The sequence below is a fragment of the Sceloporus occidentalis genome, unplaced genomic scaffold (assembly GCF_023333645.1).
Source record: "Sceloporus occidentalis isolate IW3139 unplaced genomic scaffold, rSceOcc1.0.p SCAF_4, whole genome shotgun sequence".
NCBI classification, from domain to species: domain Eukaryota; kingdom Metazoa; phylum Chordata; class Lepidosauria; order Squamata; family Phrynosomatidae; genus Sceloporus; species Sceloporus occidentalis.
The window spans coordinates 3,745,174-3,769,360 of NW_028316984.1; the positions used below are offsets into that span (position 1 = coordinate 3,745,174).

The following is a 24,187-nucleotide window of genomic DNA, read 5'->3' on the forward strand; positions in this document are numbered from 1 at the left end:
AGAGCAATGCAGTACTGTGACTAGTGATGTAAATTGCTCTCATAAGCCTTCTCATTCCTGAACAAGGGTGGGAAATTTAATTACTGTTCCTCCGCCATGTGAAGTGCAAGATAATTAAAATGTCTTATCCCTCACACAGCGCAGAGCTGAGCCATGCCAACTGCAGTTGAACTAACGGGGTGGAAACTTCCATTGGAAATTTAATGTTCTGGTTGTTTTTATTCCTTAATTACTTTGGTACTTTACTTAAGTCAAACAGTTAAACAGCAGGGGTGGATCTAGCTTAGCCTTGTACATGTGGGGGCCACAATATTTATTTATTTACTTATTTATTTATATAGCACTATTCATATACATTGCACTTTACAAACAATTAAAAAAATATAACTATTCAATATTGCAAAATACTAAAATGAAATATTAAAATCCAATGGGGAAAAAAGTTGTCTACATGAGTTCCCCCTAGGCTTGCTGCCTCCTGCTTACATAATGCAGGACCAAAACCCACAATAAGGTCTGGACTGTCTTCACAATAGCCATACCAATTTGGGACTTCCTCCCAGTAACCCACCTATTGCTGTGGGTTTTCAGGGGAGTTTCAGCCATGACAGGTGGTTGCCTTTTTACTCACAGTCCTCATTCATTGTCTGATGCCACTGCTGTGGGTACATTTTGCTCTGAGGTTAGAATGAGGCACCCAGTGTTGACAGCATGTCTGGGCATCTCATTATGACCTCAGCAGTGGCACTGGGCAATGAATGGGGACTGATGTCTCTCGGAAAGAGAGCAAGGTAAAGGGTAAATTCGGGGGTAATTCAGGGCCAGAATACACCAGTGGCAGCCACTGGGTCACCCAACATGTCGCCATGAGAGAAGGGTTGAGTGTGGTGGGGACGGGTCAGTCAAGAAAAGGAGGAATTGGGCTATCCAGTGGGGAACCTCCCTTTCTCTGAGAATGTATTGTGCCCATGTTAGTCCTTCTCTAGCCATCCCTTTTAAGGCCTCTGTTAGGCAAGGAGCATTGGGAGTGTATTTTAAGGGTCAGGATCCAGCTTCCCTAGAGTCTTTAAAAGGAAAGGTTGCTGGAAAGGGTATGGAGACCTGCAGAGAGGGGACAAAGAAGGATCAGGTATTAAGGACAGGGTAGGCATTACTACCATCTTGAAGCTTCTTCAGTTGACAAGCCAGAAGATGGAAGGAATCCAGGAAGAGGTGTGTGTGAGAGAGAATGGCTGAAACCTCCACTAGCTGCAGTGTGCAGTTGTGGTGGGTTCAGAGGATCGATTTTCAAGCCTCTGTCACCTTCTGAGGGTCACACAGACTGCCCTAAATGCACATGGACACAGAACTGTCAGGAACCATGCTGAGTTTGGAATTATACAATAAAATTGCAAGTTTACTCTGTGATCATAGATTAAGAAGTATGGGGACAGAAACAGCAATCTCACTCTTCATAGAGCATGGAGGTGGTCTTGGAAGGTTCTGTGGATGGAAGAGCCCCTACCAGTACTTAGAGGAAGAAGAGACATTTGGTCTCTGATGAAAGGAGCAGAAGCAGTGATGTGTGGGCCTAACAGAATGTCCAGAATGATATGCCGGTGGCAAAGGTTCATGATGTAATGCAGAGGCTGACAAGACTCATCATGCCTTCCTTCAGAGCCACATAGGAACACATACTGCTAGCCTTCAGCATATTTCAAGAAGCTATGAGGCTGTGGTTAGAAAGCTAAAGAACTATGGAGCCCAAATTGATATTTCATCAATCCTCATTAAAGGACATGGCCCAGGAAGAGAACTAGAAGAATACTAGAAGTGAACACCATCTCTGCAGAAAGATTTGGCTTGTTGGACCACAGTCTGCACTTTCATGAAGGAGAACGTCTGGAAAAGGAACAAACTGTACTTCACAGCAGTTGATAAGAACATATTTGCTAGAAGTTTCCCAGACATGATCAGGTGGGCTTTAAACTGAATTACGTAAGGGGGAAAGACAGTTTTCCAGAAAGCAAGGGGATATCAAGTACTTGGGGCCAAAAGCCTCAATGATACAGGGGGAATTAAGGTGATAGTACAGTGGGCCCTTGGTGTCTCCAGAATGTCCCATTGATACCAAAATCCATGGATGCTCAAGTCCTAGTGTGTGTGTGTGAAAACTGACTGGATGAGGTCCAAAACTGCAGAAATAATCCAGTTTGAGACTGCTTTAACTGCCCTGGTTCAATGCTAGGAAATTCTGGGAACTATAATTCCCAGGAATCCCCAGCACAGAGCCAGGCCAATTAAAATGTTCTCAAACTGGATTATTTCTGCAATGTGTTTTGGACCTGAGACTCATAACTAGAATGCAGCAATGAAAGGTTATAATGTATTCAAAAGAAACAGACCAAACAGGAAATTATGTGTAAAATAGCTTTAAAAAAGAGGAAATAAAGTAGTAATGGGAGACAATTAGCAACCACAGTGATAGTTGTTAAAGGACAAATTCTTCCAAGAACATAAGGTCTAGCATATTCTTCACTTGCTTTCTTGACAATTTATTGTCCAGAATGTGGAGGAGTCAACTGTCTTGGAACTGATCCTAACAATCAGGAAAGAATTGGTCAATATGGTGGATGTAGTAGGATCCTTGGATGTGAGTGACCACATCCTTCTGGGATTTGTTACATAGAGGAAAGGGGAAGACAATGTCATCATTGTTCTGGAAATTTCATTGTCCAGAAGGTAGCGGAAGCAACAAAGGGATCAGCTATTTTGGATTTGTGCCGGTGTAGCTAAAAATTGTATGTAGGGGAATTTTGGAGTGTTCCTATAGATTAACAAGTAGTTTTAACAGTTTGGAAAGTGGGGAGATTTGGCAAGATGCTCTCAGTGGATCACTTCCTCCTCTTGCTGGTGCCCATTCCCTGGCCTTCCCCCTTTGCACCCAGTCCCCAGGGGGAAAGGCAAAGGGGGAGTAGGCTGTTGTTCTTTCCTTGCTGCTCTCACATTTCACTTGCATAGAGAGGTCAAGTGAACAGGCAGGAACAGCAAGGTGGAAAAGCAGGTCATGTAGCTCCAGGTGCTGACACTGGGTTCTATGGTGGGAGGAGAAGGCCTCAGCAGGTACCATATAATGCCAACCCTGCCAAGAGCCCTGCTAGCTGTCTGCCATAACAAGAAGCACACATCTTTGCAAAAGGTATGGGAAACCATCTCAGTAAGACAACCCAACTGTTGTTAACAGTTACATCAGAATGACATCACAATGCTTAAGAAAAGACCTGGCTTTTCCCAATGAACTTGCATCAGCAGATAACTTGTAAGAATGATATGCACATAGGGATGGGGAACTACTATTAACTAACTTAAATATAAATGTAGCAACTTACTGCAATGTGTAAATATAGTAACTTACTCCCGTAAGGTTAGTAAGGCAAAAGACAGCTGAAACTATGACACAGGATAAAAGAAAGAAGATTGGTGTCAGAACAACCTGTAGTGCAGCAAAATCAAAAACCTGTGAACACAGGGCCAAAAAGAAACGTTCCGCTACTCTATTGTAAGTACAACACAATTTATTTTGAGCAGAGGACAGGAACGTTTCGCCAGTCATTAGGAATTCTGCTTCTCCTGGCCACTCTAACTATTTTAGTGCTGCATCTGATGGGAAACTGGCTGGCATCCTGTTAGTCACTTGAGCTCACGTGGAAGGCAAGCCCAGGCAGAAATAATAGGGTGTGTACTCGCTCCGCGCACCCTGTGCGCCGACACAAGCACACACACACCATTATTTCCTATGAGGCTTGAGCATACGCTCTTTTCCCCATACATGGACAGGGAGTGTCTGGAACGGATTCCCCCACGTATGGGGAGGGCAGACTGTATATCTATCCTACATATGTGGAGCAATTATTTGGATATTGTGCAATGGCCATATTCAGGTGATGCTAGAGGAAGCTGAGTTGTGCATGTAGGGTCCTCGCACACTTCATGTTGCACAACTGTTATTCAGGCCTGCCCATTTCTATATGTGTCTTGTGAATTGTTGCTATTCTGTTTGGGGGTTGTATATTGCATAGCATAAATCTGTTGGCAGATATTTGCACTATGCTTAGACCATTTAGGATATCAGCTGTTGTCTGACAAAACACCTGCACCTCTTTTATCCATATTGCTCATGAAGATTATATTGACTGGTTTTTAAACTTTCAATGGACTGAATATGTACTCGTAATCAACTGGGCAAAAGTCTCCCCCTCCCCGTTCTGTTGTTATTATGGCACGATATAGACCACTGAAAAACGCCGGCCTGCCGGTGCCTGTTTTTCCACCAGAGGGAGGCCACAGCCACCAAACTGCGTGGCTTCCCTCTGGTAGACAAAAGAACCCACAAAAAGTGGGTTCTTTTTATGTTGCAAGGCCGCCGTAACAAGTGCGCCTGTTTGTACCGGGCTCTTGTTCCTTCAAGATGTTTCCCACCTATTACAGGGTTTTCTTAGCAAGATTTGTTCAGAGGAGGTTTGCCACTGATTTCCTCTGAGGTTCAGAGAGTGGGACCTGCTGAAACTCGCTCACTGGGTTTCCAGGGCTGAGAAGGGTTTCAAACCCTGGTCTCCCAGAGTCCTAGTCCAATACTCAGACTACTACATCATGTTGGTTCTCCCCGTTATGGACATAATTCAAATTAAAATGTTTGTAAAACCTATAGATTTGTGATCATGTTAAAACAGCCACCTGCCCTTCTCTCAGAGTCGAATGACATATGACCCTAAGCAGTTTACCTTTACCTGCATGGATATTCTTACAAATGCATTTTTACAAATGCAAATAGTAGCAGTAGCTGGGGCTGAGGTGGAATTAGAGCATGTAGGAAACAGGGTCTTTGCTGCCATGCTGAGCTGGAAGAAAATCCCACTTTACTGTGCAAGGGATATGCCAAGTATAGATAGCAATAGGGATAAGGGACATCTTTAGCATCTTGACAGGATCAGACTCTTTCTCCTGTAGTTCCCTGTAGTTTTTCCCTTTGATCTTGGCCCCTCACCCTTGGCGGCTTGAATGTTCAAATTTGTGACTCTATCAAAAAAAGAGATAAGATTAGTCTGGCATGCCTTGTTTTTGAGAAACTCATGTTGACTTTAGTGATTATGGCATTCCTTTCAAAATGCTTACAGACTGTCTGTTTAATAATCTGCTCTAGAATCTTTCCTGGTACAGTATTGATGTCAGGCTGACTGGGTGGTAATTATTTAGGTCCTCTTTTTTTCCATTTTTGAAGATGGGGGACAATCTTTGCCCCGCTCCACTATACTTAGACTTCTGCTATTCTCCATGAATTCTCAAAGATTACTGACAGTGGTTCTGAGATTTATTCGACCAGTTCTAATAATAATAATAATAATAATAATAATAATAGTATTTATTTATAACCTGCCTCTCCCTGTGTTGGATCAAGGCAGGTAACAGCATATAAAAAGAGAAAAACAATAATGTCAGAGGCATTCAAATCAGTCCGAAGAGAACAATTAGGCACGTGGAGAGTGAAATTAGGGGATCAATTTGGGAAGGCCCGCCAGAAGAGATCTGTTTTTATTGCCTTCTTAAAAGCCTTGAAAGATGTTAGTTGGCGGATCTCGTTCGGCAGATCATTCCAGATTTTTGGAGCAGCAGCAGAAAACCTCCTCTGGGAAGTAGTTACCAGTCTAGTTCTTTTTTTTTTTTAATTTAATTTTTTATGATATTTCCATAAACAAATATCTTCCTACATTCTATTACATACTATTACATTTTAACACATTATTTTATATACCCCTCAGTGCCCCCCTTCCCCAGAGCCATTTCCATCCTTACATTCCATCCAAAATTTCATTAACGGAGTCGCTGGATACCTCTCTTGTTGTTTCTGTATTAAGGCTGGTGTCTAAGTCGGCCTTTATCCGAGAGATTTTTGTCTGCAAAAAAGTCATTGAAAGAGTCACAGCAGGCCTTCGTAGGTTGGAGTAACGGATTCAAGGTGGAAGCAGTCTGAGTGAACTTCTTAACCACCATGAAAAGCTCTGCCGGACAAGACTTTGCAGATGTAATAGATGCAGAAAAGTGGGATTTCTTTGCTGCATTTATTGCCACTCGATAGGCTTTGAGAAAAGTCCTATGAGTTGACGTGTCTTGTCAGATATGAGTCGAGTCTTTCACCAGTGACGCTGTTGCCATTGTGCAGCCCGCTTCATCTTTCTAAGATCTTCTGTATACCAAGGGTTTCTATTTGAAGCGGGCTGAAAAGGACGCTTGGGAGCAATTGTGTTGATAGCCTTTGTAAGATCATTATTCCAGGTATTCACTAAGGCTTTGACAGTATCGCATTGGATCTAGTTCATCTGGCCCTGGAGACTTGAATTTGTTTAAAGTAGCCAGGAATTCTTTACTACCTCTTTACTTATTTTGTGCCGCATCTCCCCAACTGCATTATCTGCTCCATTTTCCCCAGATTGAAAACTGTTCTCCTTTTCAGAGAAGACCGAGGCAAAGAAAGTATTGACTATTTCTGCCTTTTCTCTATCCCCTGGTATCATGTCATCATCTTCTCCACATGGCGTTCCTATCATTTCCTTGTTTTTTTTTTTCTTTTGCTAGAGACATAACCAAAAAAGTCCTTTTTATTGTTTTTAACCTCTAAGTGGTTAAGATGCCAGTTTGAGATTGGAAGGTTGGCAGTTTGAGGCCCAGGTGAGCTCCTGTCACTAGTCCCAGCTTCTGCCAATCCAGCAGTTCGAAAGCATGCAAATGCAAGTAGATACATAGGTACCACTTCTCAGTGGGAAGGTAACAGCGTTTGGTGCAGTCATGATGACCACATGACCACTGGATTTGTCTTCAGACAATGCTGGCTCTTTGGCTTAAAAACGGAGATGAGCTCCACCCCCTACAATTGGTTACGACCAACATTCATGTCAAGGGACTACCTTTATCTTACCTTTAGAAAACCTGAGTTCGTTCTGTGCTTTACCTTTTCTGACTTTCTCCCTACATGAGTTGGTTATTTGTCTGAATTTTTCTATGATGATTTCCCCCTTTTTCCATTTCTTGTACATGTGACTTTTGAGCCTTAGCTCAGTTGAAAGTTGAAAGTTCTTTAGTCATCCATCCTGGTTTCTTGAGACACCTCCCATTTTTCCTCCTCATTGGAGCTGTTTGAAATTGTGCCTTCAATATCTCATTTTAAAGAAACTCCCGTCCCTCATGAACCCCATTCTCTATTAGTATTCCTGACCATGGCATTGCTGCCAGTATTTCCCTGGATTTACTGAACTCAACTTTCTTAAAGTCTAGCATGTGTGTCTGACTGTGGTTTTCTTCCCCTTTCTGATGTATAACAAACTCTACGAGAACATGTTCACTCCCACCCAAGGATCCTGCCACTTCCACCCTCTAGAAGAGCACCCCTAGAATCTAGTGTTGCAGAGCTCCTTGAACAACTAATAGCGCATACGCATATGGAAGTCTAACAACAGCCGTCCCTGAACACGGACACACATATAAAGGAGGCTTGAAAAATATTGTATGTTCTAAGGAGTTGGTTTCAACTTTGTTCAACCAGTCAGGATAGACTCAGAAAGCAAGGAAGGAAATCCATCTATATAAATTTCTAGCCCAGATGATCAGAAACTTGGAATTTTTCTAGCCCTGAGCAATAATGATTGATCCCAAAGAACTGACACAAAGATAAATGATATTTAAATCCATATAATCAGCAAGTAAATATGCTACATAGCTGATTATTAATCTGCTCAGACACATACACTCAAATTTCATTCATCAATCTCTAAGAGATGAAGGCAACAATGCACCTGGTTTTACGTCTGCACAGATCCCTGACAACTGCTTATTGAAACTGGTTCATGTGGAGAAAAGAGTCATCTCTACAAGTCATCATTTAGACAAGTATGGTCAAAAGCAAGCTAGAAGCAAGCCAAGGACAACACTGATGATGATGATGATGATGATGATGATGATGATGATGATGATGATGATGATAAATTCAACCTAGATAATGAGAAAATCAAAACAGTTAAAGTGTTCTGTACTTTGGATCAAACATTGATCAAAAGAAGGCTATCACCAATGTGTGTGGAGAAGAAACAATTAAGAGGTGATATAATAGACCTGTTTAAATACAGTGGTACCCCGGGATACGAATTGATCGCGTTATGAAATTTCCGGGGTACGAAAAAGTTAGATTGGAAAAAACTGTTCCGGGTAACGAAAGATTTTTCGGGTTACGAAATTCATTTCGGCGCGTTTCGGCGCGAAATTCAAATGCGAAGCGCGGCTAGCGGCTTTCCAGCGCTAATGGAAAGCCTTTTCGGGTTGCGAAATGTATCGGGTTACGAACGGCGCCGCGGAACGAATTAATTTCGTAACCCGAGGTAGCACTGTATTTGAAAGTAGATATTAAGGATGGAGCAAGCTTGTTTTCAGCTGCTCCAGAGAATAGGACCCAGAACAATGGATACAAGCTACAGGAAAAGAGATTTCACCTACTGTCTTGGAACAGTATTTCAAGAGTTAAATGGCTTTCGTTTCCTTTTTTTTACTTCTTTTTTATTAGTATTATAACCCACATACAATAGTATTTTAAAATCTTTTACATAATATTCCACGTACAATATATAATAAATCACATTAATTATCCATTCTTTACTACCTTATCTAAATCTTATTCATATCAAACCATTTAATATTAATTAAATCAGTAATTAAAAAACACATAAAATATTATTAATATTTTCATTCTTCTTACTATCTTCTTTTCATCATATACTATTCATAATTCCACAAAGGTATAATACTATTAATTTTATCACTACTTCATTCCCCCCCCCCCCTTTTCCTTTCCTTTTTATCCACTTCCCCAAGTGGATCCCTGGTATCTTCATATTACTCTACACTCCAAAACTGTAACTCTTCCTTCAGAAGTAAAACACCTCCCTCTTTTCTAAAAGCTTTTGTATAAATATTTTTAATATTGCTTCAAAATAATTTCCCTTCATTATTCCTTTTTCTACCTTAATTCTGAAAGTTAGCTTATCATTAATTGCTGTTTGCCATATCTCTTTATACCAATCTTGTATTTGTAGATTTCCCTGATCTTTCCACTTTTTTTGCTATAATTAATCTCATTGCTGCTAATAGATTCGTAACTAAATCCTTTATAGCCTGGGTGCAGTTGATCTTATCATATATAGATAGTAGTGCTATCTTTGGACAAAATTCTAAATCAATTTTTGTTATTTCTTTTATCTCCTTAGATACTAATTGCCAAAATTTCTTTACAGATCTACAGGCCCACCACATATGAATATAAGTACAGTGGTACCCCGGGATACGAATTACCCGGGGTACGAAATTTTCGGGATACGAATAAATCCCATAGGGATTTATTGCTTCGGCTTACGAAGGTTTTTTCGGGTTACGAAAAAACCCCGGCGCTGTTTCAAATGGAGCCGCGGCAGAGCCGCGGCTTTTTTTCTATTAGCGCCTATGGCAATTCGGGTTACGAAGGTTTTCGGGTTACGAAATTAACCGCGGAACGAATTAATTTCGTAACCCGGGGGACCTCTGTATTGATTTCTTCGAAACCCCTCCAACATACCCTTGAGTAATTCTTATTTATATTGTTTAACCTTACTGGTGTTAAATGCCATCTCCAAATAAATTTATAATAATTCTCCTTTATCCGTATGGATAAATTTTTTAAATGGCGTTGGTTAAATGGCTTTAGAGCGCCTGCTATCAGCTTTGGCTGATATGCCAGCTGCGCCCTTTCCTGGAATTGGATGACCTCAAAACTGTAGTACATGCACTGGTAACCTCAAGACTTTTGCAATGCACTCTACATAGGGCTACCCTTGTGCCTAGTCTGAAAACTTCAATTGGTACAGAATATGGTGGCCAGGTTGATCACTGGAACATCTAGGAGTGACTATATAACACCAATATTAAAGTCACTCCACTGGCTGCCTATTAGTTTTCAAGCACAGTACAAGGTGTTGGTTATTACCTTTAAAGCCCTACATGGCTTGGGCCCAACCTATCTAAGGGATCACCTACTTCCATATAATCCACCCCATACTCTCATGTCCTCTGGGAAGAATGTATTGCAACCTATAAAAACTAAACTGACTGCAACTTCCCAGAGGGCCTTTTCTGCAACCGCTCCCAGCCTGTGGAACGGCCTGCCGGACGAGATCCGTCAAATCACCAACTTAGACAGCTTCAAGAAAGCTATCAAGACAGATCTCTTCCGGCAGGCCTTTCCAGAATAAACTACTTGGCCATGTGGTGATTCCCCCCCCCCCCCCCATATATATTATGACTCTGCCACTTTTATTGGTTTTAATTGTTATGTAATTTTAAATTCTATACTGTTTAATTGTCTTTTAATGGGGGGATATTTTGTATATATGGAGGTATTTTAACTCTTGTAAGCCACTTTGATTGTTTTTAACAAAAAGCGGGATATAAATAAAAGTGTTATTTATTAGTTATTTTTTTCCAAGAATGCAGGAATGCAAGAATGACCAGACAATAAATGTGAATGTCCTCAGACATAAAGAGTTTCATTCCCCAAAGGAAACTCCCTTTGTCTGTTCTATGCAAACAATTTCCAAGTCTAGATCTTCACCATCCCTCACCTTAGTGAAGGATTATGCTGATTCCAATCTCAAGAGATCCCATCAAGGCTAGGTGCCTTTGGCTTCTCCCATGCTGAGCCATCTGGATTTGCAAACATGGTATGGCTAGTTTCCTGTGCTGGATAGCCCCTTTTTGGCTGCTTACAGAAAACCTTCCTGTTTAATATTAATTTGATATTCAAGGTTGAGCTGGACCCTGGGCTACAACCACAGAGGAAAGAGAAAAGCAAACAAATCTCATAATTAGGTTTACAAATAATTAAATAAATGATGTTGCTAAGCTCTTACAGACCGCCAGAAAGAGACAGTCGGGAGCCACCTCTCTTTTCCACGTAGCCGCGCCACAGCAACCAAATTGCGCGGTGTGGCTACATGGAAATAAAAGGATCACTGAAAAGCGGCTCCTTTTAGCGCCACCGCAAATTGCCTGCAGCAGCGTGAGCACATCACTGCTGCGCGGGTCCATCTGGACAGTGCGCAGCAGTGACATCATGTGTATACGGCGCCACGCAGCGATGACATCATCGCTACGTGCTAGGGTTGCAGGGCGTGTGCACGCGCTGCCCCGAGGCAACCCTAGCACATCACCAGGACATGCTAAAGGGCCCGGCTGTAGAGCGCTATAGTTTCCAGCTAGAATGGAGGAGAGGAGAAGCCCAGAATGGCTGTTTGTCTCACCTGACCCAACAGAGAAAACACAGATACAGCTGGTTGAGAATGGAAACGTATAATTAAACTACTAAAACATGTTCAATCAGATTGAAACCCCATTTATAAATACATATTATGTGATGCCAACCTTACTGAGTCTGAAAATTTCTTGAATAGCTTGCCTCAATAATCTGAATTGTCTTCTTTGCAAATATTAAGGTAAGTGGTTTTGAACAACTATTGTTGTTGTGTGCCTTCAAGTCATTTACAACTTATGGCAACTCTATGGCAAACATATTGTGCGGTTTTCTTGCAAGATTCATTCAGTGGAGGTTTGCCATTGCCTTCCATGAGGTTATTACACCCTCAGGAAATACAACTTCCTAAGGATGTCATGTACATCTTTTTACCATCTCTAAAATTTCCCTTTCTGCATATACATTGTGCATATATCAGTATGCATCAAGTTAATACTACAAGAACATAAAGGATGGGATCCAATCATGTACCCTTCTTTATCAAGTGCTAGTAAAATCAGGATTTTCTTCCCCACCCTTCCATCTGGGTCCCAGGGTTTTTTTAGGCATATGGGGAGGCTGCAAGAGCAGGGAGGGAATTGCCAGATTTGGCAGAAGCAGCTGGATCCAAGGGACCATATGCATATCCATATGATTGTATAGTGGCCCAATAGACAACAAAGAGATGATTGTATTTGTGGTATTTGTACCTGAAAGTTACAATTCCCCCACCAAAAACATCTACCTATACTTAGTCATAAATCAGTGACTAATTGTGTCTTTCATTTTTGTTAGAGACTTCAGAAGCTAATGTGAGAAGTGGTATATAAATAATCTGAGTATAACCTTCTGCAGGAGCCTTTTGGATACTGAGGATGAACTGTTTGACATCACGGGGGATTCAATGTCTATTGACGTACGGGAATGGTTGACAGTTACCTTTACAAGGAGAAAAAAGCAATACAACCCTGAGGAAACAGCAAATTTTCGTACTATAGAATATGCTATTCAGACTAGTGCTTCAGTAGAAAGGTAAAATTTGTTAATAAATGCTGGATAGATTTGATAATGAATGATGAAGCTATTTGCAGGATAAACTTAGTTTGTTATCCCACTTTTCTCCCAGCATAGGACTCAAGGCACCTTACAATAAGGCAAAAATAAGATAAAGCTAACATTATGCAGCTGATTATCAGTAAAATTAAAGATCAGGCTAATTTAAAACTTTGCATATCTATAAGAAATCTCAGTCACTTTCCAACCATCACTCTCATTTCTCCAATATAAAACCATAAACCATTGCAGGGGGAGCAATGGGGCCCAACTCCACCTGGTTTATCAGTGGCAGTCCCCCACCCATACACTGGCTAGGAAGTGGTAGGAGGGTCAAAAACATAATGGCTCCAGTAGCCTAGTCCTCCTCTAATTCTTGCTGCCTTGTTTATAACATATAGCAGGCCCTTGGTATCCCTCCAGGACCCCTCGTTGATACCAAAATCTGTGGATGTTCAAGTCCTATTAAATTCAGTGGAGTAATCAAATGGTGCCCCTTATATAAAATGGCACAATCAAGGGTTGCCTTTTGGAATTTATATATCTTTCAAATATTTTCAAGCTGTGGATGTTTGAATCTGTGGATAAGAAATCCATGGATACAGAGGGCCGACTGCACTGAAGATCTTGGGCTGGGGAAGGATGCTTGCTTCTTACTTATGATAGTTGTATAGAGGAAGAAAAACCCATCAGTGATACCTTTATTGGCCAACTGAAATGCACAATATATTTGCAAGCTTTTGAAGCTCCATGGGCTTCTTCATCAGGCAAGATGTTACAAACCAAACAGGAGGGAAAAAAACAAAACAATTGGAGATGTTAGTCAGATGTCTGCATGTTGTTTCAGTCCTTAGTAAAGATGGTATACTGGGGAGTTTATATTTTGTGAAGGCAGGCTCTTTCTCCTTCTCCTCCTTCTGGCCATGCAGCAATAGGGAGATTTTCAAAGTCCAGGAAATTTAAAGTCCATTTGCATCTCACCAGCAGTGTTGCCAATTTCTGGGGAATTCCTCGGTTTCCGGGTAATAAGAAACCATTCTGGATAATTTCCGGGTATTAAAAAATTGTGGGGAATTTCTGGGGAATTAAACTTTCCCATTGGGTAATCCTTTCCATTTTGGGGGAATTATACCTTCCCATTCAGTCTCGTCCCTTTATGTCCCCATCCTGGTCGGATCTTCCAAGGGGCTGATGGGAATTGTAGCATCCATCCGTTTGCCCATCTGAAGTAGAAGAACTTAAACTACCTCCCCCAGCCAGCCACGCCATGCATGAGGCCAGGCCCAGACCGTCCCCCAATCCAGTCTGTCACACTTAACAGGGCCAAGCTAAATCAGAGTCACAAAACACAAAAGCTAAATGAGATTAGTTTGCTTTTGCCTGACACTACTGGGCAGGGCAAGATCTTGTCCAGTCCCCATCTCTGCCCCCTGCTGGGTTAACTGAGTGCAAACCCCATTTGCACTTTGAACTCAGTTTGAAACAACTGAGTAAGCTGAGGTCAAAGAGTGCATGCAATCTGAAGAGAAATATGAGTATGTATTTAGTATTTTGTGTATTTTAGCTGTACAGGGGACCCTTGTTATTTGCTGGGGTTTGGTTCCAAGATCCCCCGTGTATATCAAAATCTGTGGATGCTCAAGTCCCATTAAATATAATGACATAGCAAAATGGCGTTCCTTATAAAAATTGGAAAATCAAGGTTTGATCATTTGAAATTTATACTTTTTTTGAACATTTTCAAACCGTGGATTCTTGAATCCGTGTATAAAAAAGCCATGTATAAGGGCCAACTGTATTTAGTTGTATTTGTGTGTATTTTTATGTATTTTATACACTTTATTTTATATTTGGTCTATGACCGTAATTGAATGATTGATTGAGGTCAAAGAGGGACAGTGGGAAGAAGAGAGAGAAATTGGGACATTTTACAAGCCTCTGAAAAAGTGGACAAAAAAGGCTTAATCTCCACTGACCCTGCCAAATAAAACAATTGGATATTATGCAGGTACTGTAAATCAGTGCTTCTATTGTCTTCTGTCTTTGCGCAAATTCAAAAGGACTTAATGGTTTAATGAGATGTCATTTACCCAGAACACTTTTTTTAAAAAAAAATATTTTAAAAAAGAATAATTTGAAAAAGGTAACTGGGTACAGTAATGTAAAATACTAAAAAGGATGGAGAAGCCTGACAGTTTTTCCTTTTCCTTCATTCATATTTTTTAAACCCCAAATTCTTTCTTGTCTGCATGCAAAAAATAAATAAATCTAGTAAATTCTATTTAAAATTAATCATAAATCAACTTGATTCAATACCTTCCAGCTATGCATAGGACTTAGAAAAGACATTAACATATCTCTTACATCTTTTCTTAGGGCATTCCGTACACCCACAAGCCCAACTGGATTGGCTTTTCCATCTGAAGTCACAGAAACTTTCAAGGTGAAAATAATGGGTCCATTTCACATACAGGATCACTTCAAAGGTTTTTAAAAGAAGGATTGTAAAATAACATTTAGTTAAACTAAATTAGAAGGAGAAGCTAATACCCCAGAGGAGAGGATCAAAATTCAAAATCATCTTAATAAATTAGAAAGCTGGACCAAAACTAACAAAATGAATTTCAGCAGGGAAAAATGTAAGGTATTGCACTTAGGCAGAAAAACGAAATGCACAGATATAGAATGGGGGACACCTGGCTTAACAATACTAAGGAATCTAGGAGTCCTAGGAGACCACAAGTTGAACATGAGTCAACAGTCTGATCTGGTGGCTAAAAATCCAATGCAATTCTAAGCTGAATCAAAAGAATTATAGTGTCTAGATCAAGGGAAGCAATAGAGCGCCCTTCTATTCTGCCTTGGTCAGGCCCCACCTGGGATACTGTGTCCAGTTCTAGGCAAAAATGTTCAAAAAGGATGTTGAGAAACTGGAGCTTGTCCAAAGGAGGGTGACTAAAATCGTGAAGGGTCTGGAGATCGTGCCCTATGAGGGGAGGCTTAGGGAGCTGGGTATGTTTAATCTGGAGAAGAGAAGGTTAAGAGGTGATACGATAGCCCTGTTTAAATATTTGAAGTGATGTTACACTGAGTGTGGAGCAAGCCAGTTTGCTCCCAGAGAATATGACATGGAACAATGGATGCAAGCTGTAGGGAAAGAGATTCCACCCAAACATTAGGAAGAACTTCCTGACAGTAAGAGCTGTTTGACAGTAGAACACACTGCCTTGGAGAGTGGTGGAGTCTCCTTCTTTGGAGGTCTTTAAACAGAGGCTGGATGGCTATCTGTCCAGGGTGCTTTGAATGTGAGTTCCTACATGGCAGAATGGGGTTAGACTGGATGGTCCTTGGGGTCTCTTCCAATTCTATGATTCTTTGATTCTGTAAACAGCATAGAAAATCAAAATATCCTATTTCAGTGTGATTATGGTGATAATATATGAAAAAGCCATCTGATGTTGGACAAAACTAGATTGTATAGTATGGTGACTAAATAACTACTCCAACATGGCTCTAGAGCAGCTATGCAAGCTTTTGGCATGGCAGAGAGGCCTGAGTTTGTAGCTCTGACAAATGTGCCAGGAACCCATAAAGAATGAAGGCAAGAACAGAGGAACACCATAGGAAAAAAACTGCAGAAGTTTTGAATTCATAAAAATGAACAAAGATCCAACTGTTTTGACAACAAAGGTCCAAACGCACATTGTTGAAATAATGCAGTTTCAGACCGCTTTAATGGCCCTAGCTTAATGCTAGGGAATCCTGGAAATTGTAGATTATTGTGGCACCTGAGCTCTCTGACAGAGAAGGCTAAATGTCTCACAAAACTACAGTTCCCAGCATTCCCTAGCATTGAGCCAGGGCAGTTAAAGCTCTCTCAAACTGGATGATTTCTGCAGTGTGTTTGGACCAAAGAGAATACAGCCTTAGGTCATGGCAAATTACCTTGCTATAGCTGAAATTAAGACATGCTGTTTGGAATAAAGATTAAGGTAAAGACAAGGTTGTTGCTTGATAAGTTTGTCTAGTTGTGACTAACTGTAGGGGCTGGTGGTCATCTCTGTTACTAAGCCAAAGATCCAGCATTGTCAAAGACGGCTCCGTGGTGATGTAGCCAGCATGACTGCGTGGAACGCTGTTACCTTCCCAATGAAGTGATACCTATTTATCTATTTGTACTTTTCCATGCTTTCGAACTGCTAGATTGGAAGAAACTGGGACTAGTGATGGGAGCTCACTCTGTTCTGTGTCAAGTTAAGACACTGACTCTGATGACTGGCAGGTCAGAAGTTTGAGACCCAAGCACCATGTGACGGAGGGAGCTCCCGGCACTAGTCTTAGCTTCTGCCAAACTAGCAGTTTGAAAGCATGTAAAAGTACAAGTAGATAAATAGGTACCACTTTGGCGGGAAGGTAACAGTATTCTGTGCACTCATGCTGGCCACATGATCACTGTGCAAAGATTGGCTTCAAGAGAGGGGGATTCAGAGTGAATTCAGATTGAAGCTATTTCTTCAAATGAGGAATTCACCCTCTGAAATTTGTTCCATTCAGGGAATCCTATATGTAACAAGCAGCAATTTAAGGGGGGGGGGGGACAATAAAAAAATGATACAATGCACGGGAATAATACTTCTCCCCCAATGCTGCATTCCCAGCCACCTTCCTTTTTTCCTTAAAACTAATAATTGTTAAAACTGAATCAAGAGATGAAAGATCTAAGCACAGGTCTCTGCCATATTATTTAATACACACTGTGAAATTTTGATGTATTAATCCAATCTATGTGCCTAACTTTCAACAGAAAGCCAAAGAAATTGAGACTTAATTTAACACCAGGATCCGAGGCCTGAATCAGTGCTTCAAAAATGTTAGCATGCAGTTTTCAGCTGACAAAGAATACTTTGACATAGAAAAGCTGCTAAGACTGTCACTGATCTAAAACACCATGCCAGTCTTCATTTTGAAAGGCATATCCGTTGTGTAGAGCAGGAATGGAGGAAGTGTAGTTGGTAGGCCACATGCACCGTCAGGACAGTTTTTGCCAGAATTCGTGCCCCCAGGACCGCCTTAAAAAAACACCTCTGCTCTGATCTTGACTGAGACTCTTATACTTCATACAAATGCACCTAGAAACAGAAATCATTCCTACACTATGGAGCTAACTTTGTTTTGCTTTCATAATGCAGTTAAGAGCCTTGGTTATATTGTCCCACATTGCAATTTCAGTGTAATTTCATAAAGAATTTCAGAGTTGACATTCAACAGAATTTCATGACAAGTCTGGAGCAAATCCAGTCAGCATGGTATGAAATCACCTTTCACTTATAAGTTTGCTTGTACTGTAAAGATAATTTCATTACCAACTATTTTGGATTTGTTTTCAGACTTCAGGACTGTTGTGTTTTGGACCCATATAGCTTGTCTCTTAGGACTGTGAAATCATGCTCAGTAGAAATAAAGAAAACCCCATGATAGGTTTGCCCCAGGGTCTCCATAAGTCGGAAATGACTTGAAGGCACACAACAGCAGCAACAGAAACAGCAGGTACTTTGAGCACCTAATAAACTAAAAACTTCCATCTGGCATTACTGGCATTACTATTTGTGGGCAGCAGGCCACTTCATCCTATGCAAGCAGCTATACAATTTTTTTAACTGAATGTAACAATATGCTAACCACCCTGGTGGGTCTGCATCTGCAAACTTTTTCCTCTGTTACAAAGGAACAGGAAATGAATCTGGAGTGTGATAAAGGGAATACATCACAGTTAACATCTCCCACACAAAATGTAGAAAGTAACCAAAAGAAGGGTTTTAAGTGGAAAAATCTTACTAGTAAAATAGTGGGAAATCCTAGAAAGATTTGCAAAATTGAAAAATGCTTAAACCCAAACCCACAAAAACAGAATGAAACACCAGCTAAGAAAAAATTAAACACCAAGGAAATAATGCCTCTCCAGGATTCAATGGCCAAGAATCTGACACAAACTATAAACTATCCTTATAACAAGAGACCAAATAGAGAGTCTCCTACTCCCAAATTGGGAAATAAACTTCCCCTTAATGGCACCTCTGTTGTTTCTGCAAAGCATGTTATGCCGACAAAACCACGAGTATCTAAATCTTATTTAAATTTCAATGGTTTGAACTAAAGAAGAATTATAAGAGATTGATAAAAAATAAAAAATAAATTCAAGCCCAAAAAGATTCATGGACAAACTTGATAAAAGCAGTTAAAGCCAATGATCCAATTCTATTTTGGAAAATGGTATCTAGTGGATGGCAAAACTCTGCAAGCTGCATAAAATATTATATCCCTGCAAACAACTGGGAACAGTATTTCATCAAACTGTATGACCAAGATCAGGATTGTCTTGGGCCCTGTTACATTAATGCTGAAAAGCTTCTGGAATGGCCACCAATTTCAACTCTGGAAGTTAAAAATCTGACCTCAAAACTTAAAACCAGCAAAGCTCCTGGAAATGACAATATTCCTGCTGAAGTGTTTAAAACTAACATTGACTGGTGGATCCTGGTAATTGCTGCTTTATTTACCACCATAGATCAAACAAACTGCATTCCGGATGATTGGGGGCTTGCTATTGTCGTGCCCATTTATAAGAAACGGACCCCAGAAACTATAGGCTCATTAGTCTACAGAACATTATAAGCAAACTTTATTGGATAAGCTTCAAGATTGGTTGGAAGAAGAGGATATTATTAAAGATGAACAAGCTGGATTCAGAAACAATTGTTCCACAATCGACCATGCCCTGATTCTTCAACATCTTACTGAGAAATAGGGGCAATCTGTTCACTGCTTTTGTTGACTTCAAATCAGCATTTGACCTCATTCCAAGAAACAAGCTATGGGAAAAGCTAGAAGCTACCAATATAGATAGACGCCTGTTAACCTTGATTTGAAAACTGCACGAAGATTCTCGCCTAGTAGTAAGATGCAACAGCCATGGAAATAAAACAAGATCCATCCCTACTTTTAATGGTGTAAGGCAAGGATGTGTATTAGCACCAACTCTCTTTAATTTTTATATAAATTCTGTGATTATGAGTACATGAGCTATACCATCGCATCACCCAACTCTGTCAAACGGACCCATATCAATTCTTGTTTACGCTGATGATGTTGTGCTTATGTCACTCACTAGAATAGGATTAAATAGACTTCTGAAAGCCCTTGCAAACCATTGTAAGAAAGATTCAGTAAAAATTAACTAAGGCAAAACTAAAATAATGGTTTTCTCAAAAAGGCAATTACATTATAAATGGTCAATAGACAACAATAATATTGAACAGGTGTCATCCTAAAAATATCTAGGTATAGTTTTCCATGAAAAGGGTTCTGCTAATCTCCATCAAAAGAATGCAATAACAAATGTCCAAAGAAGCATCAGGGCTCTTTGCTCCTTTTTTTTATAACAAGGGTGGCCAATATATACCTGCAGCCCTTCATATTTTTGTTATTAAGATCCTAGCACAACTCTTGTATGGTTCAGAGATCTGTCCTTCTAATAATACGGCTTCCTTTGAAGTTGTTCAAACCAAATTTTAAGAACTATTTTCGGAGTTCCAAACTGTGTGCCAATTGTTATTCTTCGTTTAGAAGCTGGCCTATTATCAATTGAGGCATGCATCTGGATTCGCAAATTTAACCTTTGGCTAAAAATGCTATTTGTACCAGTTGGTTTGGCTCCGTTAACGTTAACAGACTCTTTTACTTCAGCTTGGAAGAAATCTTTATTTATGAAACTTTCTTATATTGGGTTGTCATTGCCATATGTACTCTCAATGGGTTATAACAAGAGAAAAATTGCCATTATCCAGCAAATTAAGGATATTGATTTACAACATCATAAAAATCAATCGGTTTTATATCCTACTTTCAGGGAAACTGGAATAACCTACAAGCATGCTAGATACCTTGACTACTTGAACATTCCCAAGTTAAGAAGGGCCTTTATGCTTGCAAGATTAAATATCCTTCCGTCTGCTGTATTGGAAGGCAGACTTAAAAGGATACCATACCAATGCCGGCTCTGCCCTTGTGGCTCTGAAGAAATTGAATCTATCAGTTATATTTTCCTTTGTTGCTCCCTTTATTATGAACAGCATGCCCTGTTTATAACCCCGCTTATCCAACAGTTTCCTGGCAGACAGGAGAAATTTTATGTGGACTATCTTCTTGCAGACAGCAGTGAATATGTTAACTACCAAAGTTGCTAAATTCTTTGCAGCTGCTATTATATGTCTTAAAAACTTTTTAAAACAGATGCAGTAAATTACTATATCTTCTTCCAGAGATACTTTGATAGTAGATAGTCAATTATCTTTATTATACCCATATATCTAGTATACTGTTAAATCCATTTAGGTGCACATCTCTGGATTTTATCCTTGACTTTTATATGTATATATGTATCCATATGATATGCTAGAATATAATGTTTCAAATGGATGCAATGCAATGTAATTTCTGTAAACATTTTATTATTTTGTGCTGGCCATGTGCCGTAATAAATTATTCAAAGCTATACAACAGAGTGATAGTACTGACTTTGTTCAAATTACTTGCTTCTTTAAGACAAGTTCATTGTATATATACCTGGAATAGTTTGCCACAGGTATATTCATTAGTATGAAACTAACTCTAGGTAACAAAGTTTTTTGTATTTATATTATTCTTATTCATCTAACACCATTTAAGAAATAGAATTGCTTGTACATGTTATTCTGTTCCTTACCAACAGGATGTTGATAAATGGGAGTTTGATGTATTTGCCTTAAATGAGGTTAGTCAAGGACACAGCTTGAAATATCTGATGTTCGTGCTATTCAGCAAATATAATCTTCTGAGCCAATTTAAGGTGAGGATCTTAAATCAGGGTCAAACCTTGATAGGGTTTTGAGGTTTTTTTGTTTTTTAAAGAAAAAAGCATGGCAAGGCTGAATTGTTAGCAGAATCAGAGAAATCCATTTGCTCATTTAAAAGGTAAATTATAACATAACGTCTATAGAATCAATTAGATAATCCATATGAGTAGACAGCCAGATAGCGAGTCTTTTGTCTCTGCAAAGGACTAGAGGAAATTATAAAAGGTGTAAAATAAAAAGCCCCTCTTACAACATGGGGCAAAAGTCATAGGCATACCACTCCTATAGTACTTCCCTCCACAAACAGTATGGCTAGTGTGACATCATAAACTCTACAATTTAGATATGATGCAAGAGAAAGATATAAGGACAACTGTGGGACAATTAGCAGTTTCCTTTAGCTTCTTTGGAGATTTGGCAAACTGTTTGGAGGTGGTGAGGGAAGCTGGGATGGAACTAATGGGCATTCCTTTGCAAGGTCCACTCCAAAGTGCCTTAAAATTCTACTTGTTTTTAGCTACATGTTCATCTAGAAGAAGAAGGAGAAAAAATAAACAAACAAAAAACCCTTCTCCCAGGATCACTGAATGTCTGAACTCGAGTCTTTGATTTTATTTCCCAAATGATATATCTGAGTAATAAATTTGCAATAGTATTTTGTAATACAGAGTGAATTATATACTCCACACTTGGTTTTGCCAAAGGTTGATACAAAAATGTTTATATTTGATTCTTGCCTCTTACAGATTCCCATTACTTGCCTAATTTCATTTGCAAGTGCTCTGGAACTTGGGTACAACAAATATCAAAATCCGTATCACAATGCAGTCCATGCTACAGATGTCACTCAAACTGTGCACACAATCTTGCTTCATACTGGAATCATGGTAAGAAATACTTGAAGAAAACAAGAAACAAACACACACACACACACACTTTAAAATACTGTACATCTATTCTCCTTAAGAGAATGATTTTACAAAAGTCATGGTATAGTATCTGAAAGTCCCTGGTTTTGTTCCTGTAAAAACAGCTTTATTTTGTAGATCCACATTATGTTTTCTTCATTCCCAAATATTTTCTGGTAACTCCAGCATTACCAAGGACTTTTCATTCCCAGGTCAGTTTAAATTAACCTGGGATTTTCCCAAATGAAATATATCTCCACTTGGCTGTCTGTTTGTATTATCCTGGAACTAATTAGGGTCCTATATGAACAGGCCATTAGCCCCAGGCTACGGTTGGCCAGTCCTGACACCAATCTGGCAGTTCTGGACCGATCCCATCCCAAAGTGACCTTAGCCTGGGGCAAAAAGATCAGCTGTTTACAGTGGAGTTTCTTTGAAAGTCTACAATGACAGCCGGCACACTGCACAGCCCAGAAGACTCCCATCGCGGCCTTTGATGTCAAATGGTGGGACCTATGGTGTCAGGTGAGAATGCCTGGCCACTTGGGTGTAGCCAGATGCCTCATTTCTGCCCTTACAGACCACAATGGAAGTCTTCTGAAAAGATGGGACAAAAAATAAAAAAATAAAATAAAAATAATGAAATAATAAAAGGAGTGAAAATAAAGCAATTTGAATACAAAATCCATGCATTTGTGGATGATGTAGTGATAAATTTGGAAGATCTACAAGACAACATAACAAATTTAATGGACATAATAGATGAATTTGGAGAGTACACAGGATGTAAAAATAATAGGAACAAATCGGCAATTCTAACAAAAAATGTGAAAAATGAAGAGGAGATATGGTTACGAGAAAAAGCGGGAATTAAATAAAAGAATAAAGTACTTGAGTATGTGGCTAACAAAAAAAATAATGAGTTATTCAAAAATAATTATACAAAACTTTGGACTGGAATTAAATAAGATTTAATGAATTGGAAAAACCTTCAATTATCATTTTTAGGCAGGATAGTGGTGATCAAAATGTCCATACTTCCAAAAATCATTTTTCTATTCCAAATGATCCCCATTATAAATTCAAATAAACCATTAAAAATTTGGGGGAAAGACCAAGGATTAGACTTAAGCTGCTCCAACAAGCTCGGGGGAGAGGTGGTCTGACTCCCCCGAATTTACAGTTGTATGCTGATGCATGTAGTCTCATATGGATAAGAGATTGGATGAATTTAGAAGACAGAAGATTAATCAGAATTAGAAGTAGAAGGGTTAAGTTTTGATTTCCATGCATACTTGGTGTATGACAAGGAAAAAGCTAATCAAATAATTAATAATAATTGTGTAAGGAGAATTTTATTGAGAGTGTGGAACAAACACAAAAGAAATATTATTCACCAACTCCCTATGTGGTTATCATCCCATGAAGCTATTTATAGGAAAGAAATGATTAGGCGGGAAAAATGGTTCAAATATAATGAACTGATTAAGAAAATTATGGGTAAAATTAAAATAAAATCACAAGTAGAATTGGAACAACTAGGGAATCTTAATAGCACAAAAATGGAAAACAAAAGATATTCCGAAGAAAGAGGAATGGTTAATGAAACTAATGGAAATAATAGAAATGGATAAGCAGACCCAAATTCTAAAGAACAAATCTTTGGGTAATCCTTTGGAAAAAGTTAAAGAAGAATGGCATCTAGTGTTTGAATATATGTGAAAGCAATGGGGGGAGATATTTCTCTGAGGAGAGAAGTGTTTGAAATATCTAATTTGATAGACCAACAGAAATGATCTGTAGAAAAATAATGCAAATATATGCTGAAGAAGCACAGCATTCGCAAGGGAGAGAAATGAATTTTGTACAATGAAAAATGAATGAGATGAGTAATAGTGGGCAATTTCTATAGAAGAAATAGATAAATAAGAGAAACTTATAGGATATGTATAAGAGATACTCAAAGCAACATATTAAACAAAGGATGGAAGTCATAG

General features: G+C 39.4%; 1 protein-coding gene across 1 annotated transcript in view; it reads left to right on the forward strand.

Annotated features, from left to right (window-relative positions):
* Positions 1-10,758: 10,758 nt before the first annotated feature.
* Positions 10,759-24,187, forward strand: part of LOC149313432 (dual specificity calcium/calmodulin-dependent 3',5'-cyclic nucleotide phosphodiesterase 1A-like) — a 56,323-nt gene continuing 42,894 nt past the window's right edge. The window contains exons 1-5 of the mRNA XM_089519099.1: positions 10,759-10,769; positions 12,194-12,370; positions 14,768-14,834; positions 21,159-21,275; positions 22,029-22,169. Coding sequence (XP_089375225.1) covers positions 12,243-12,370; positions 14,768-14,834; positions 21,159-21,275; positions 22,029-22,169 — 453 coding nt within the window. The 5' untranslated portion in view covers positions 10,759-10,769; positions 12,194-12,242. The remainder of the gene's footprint in view (positions 10,770-12,193; positions 12,371-14,767; positions 14,835-21,158; positions 21,276-22,028; positions 22,170-24,187) is intronic.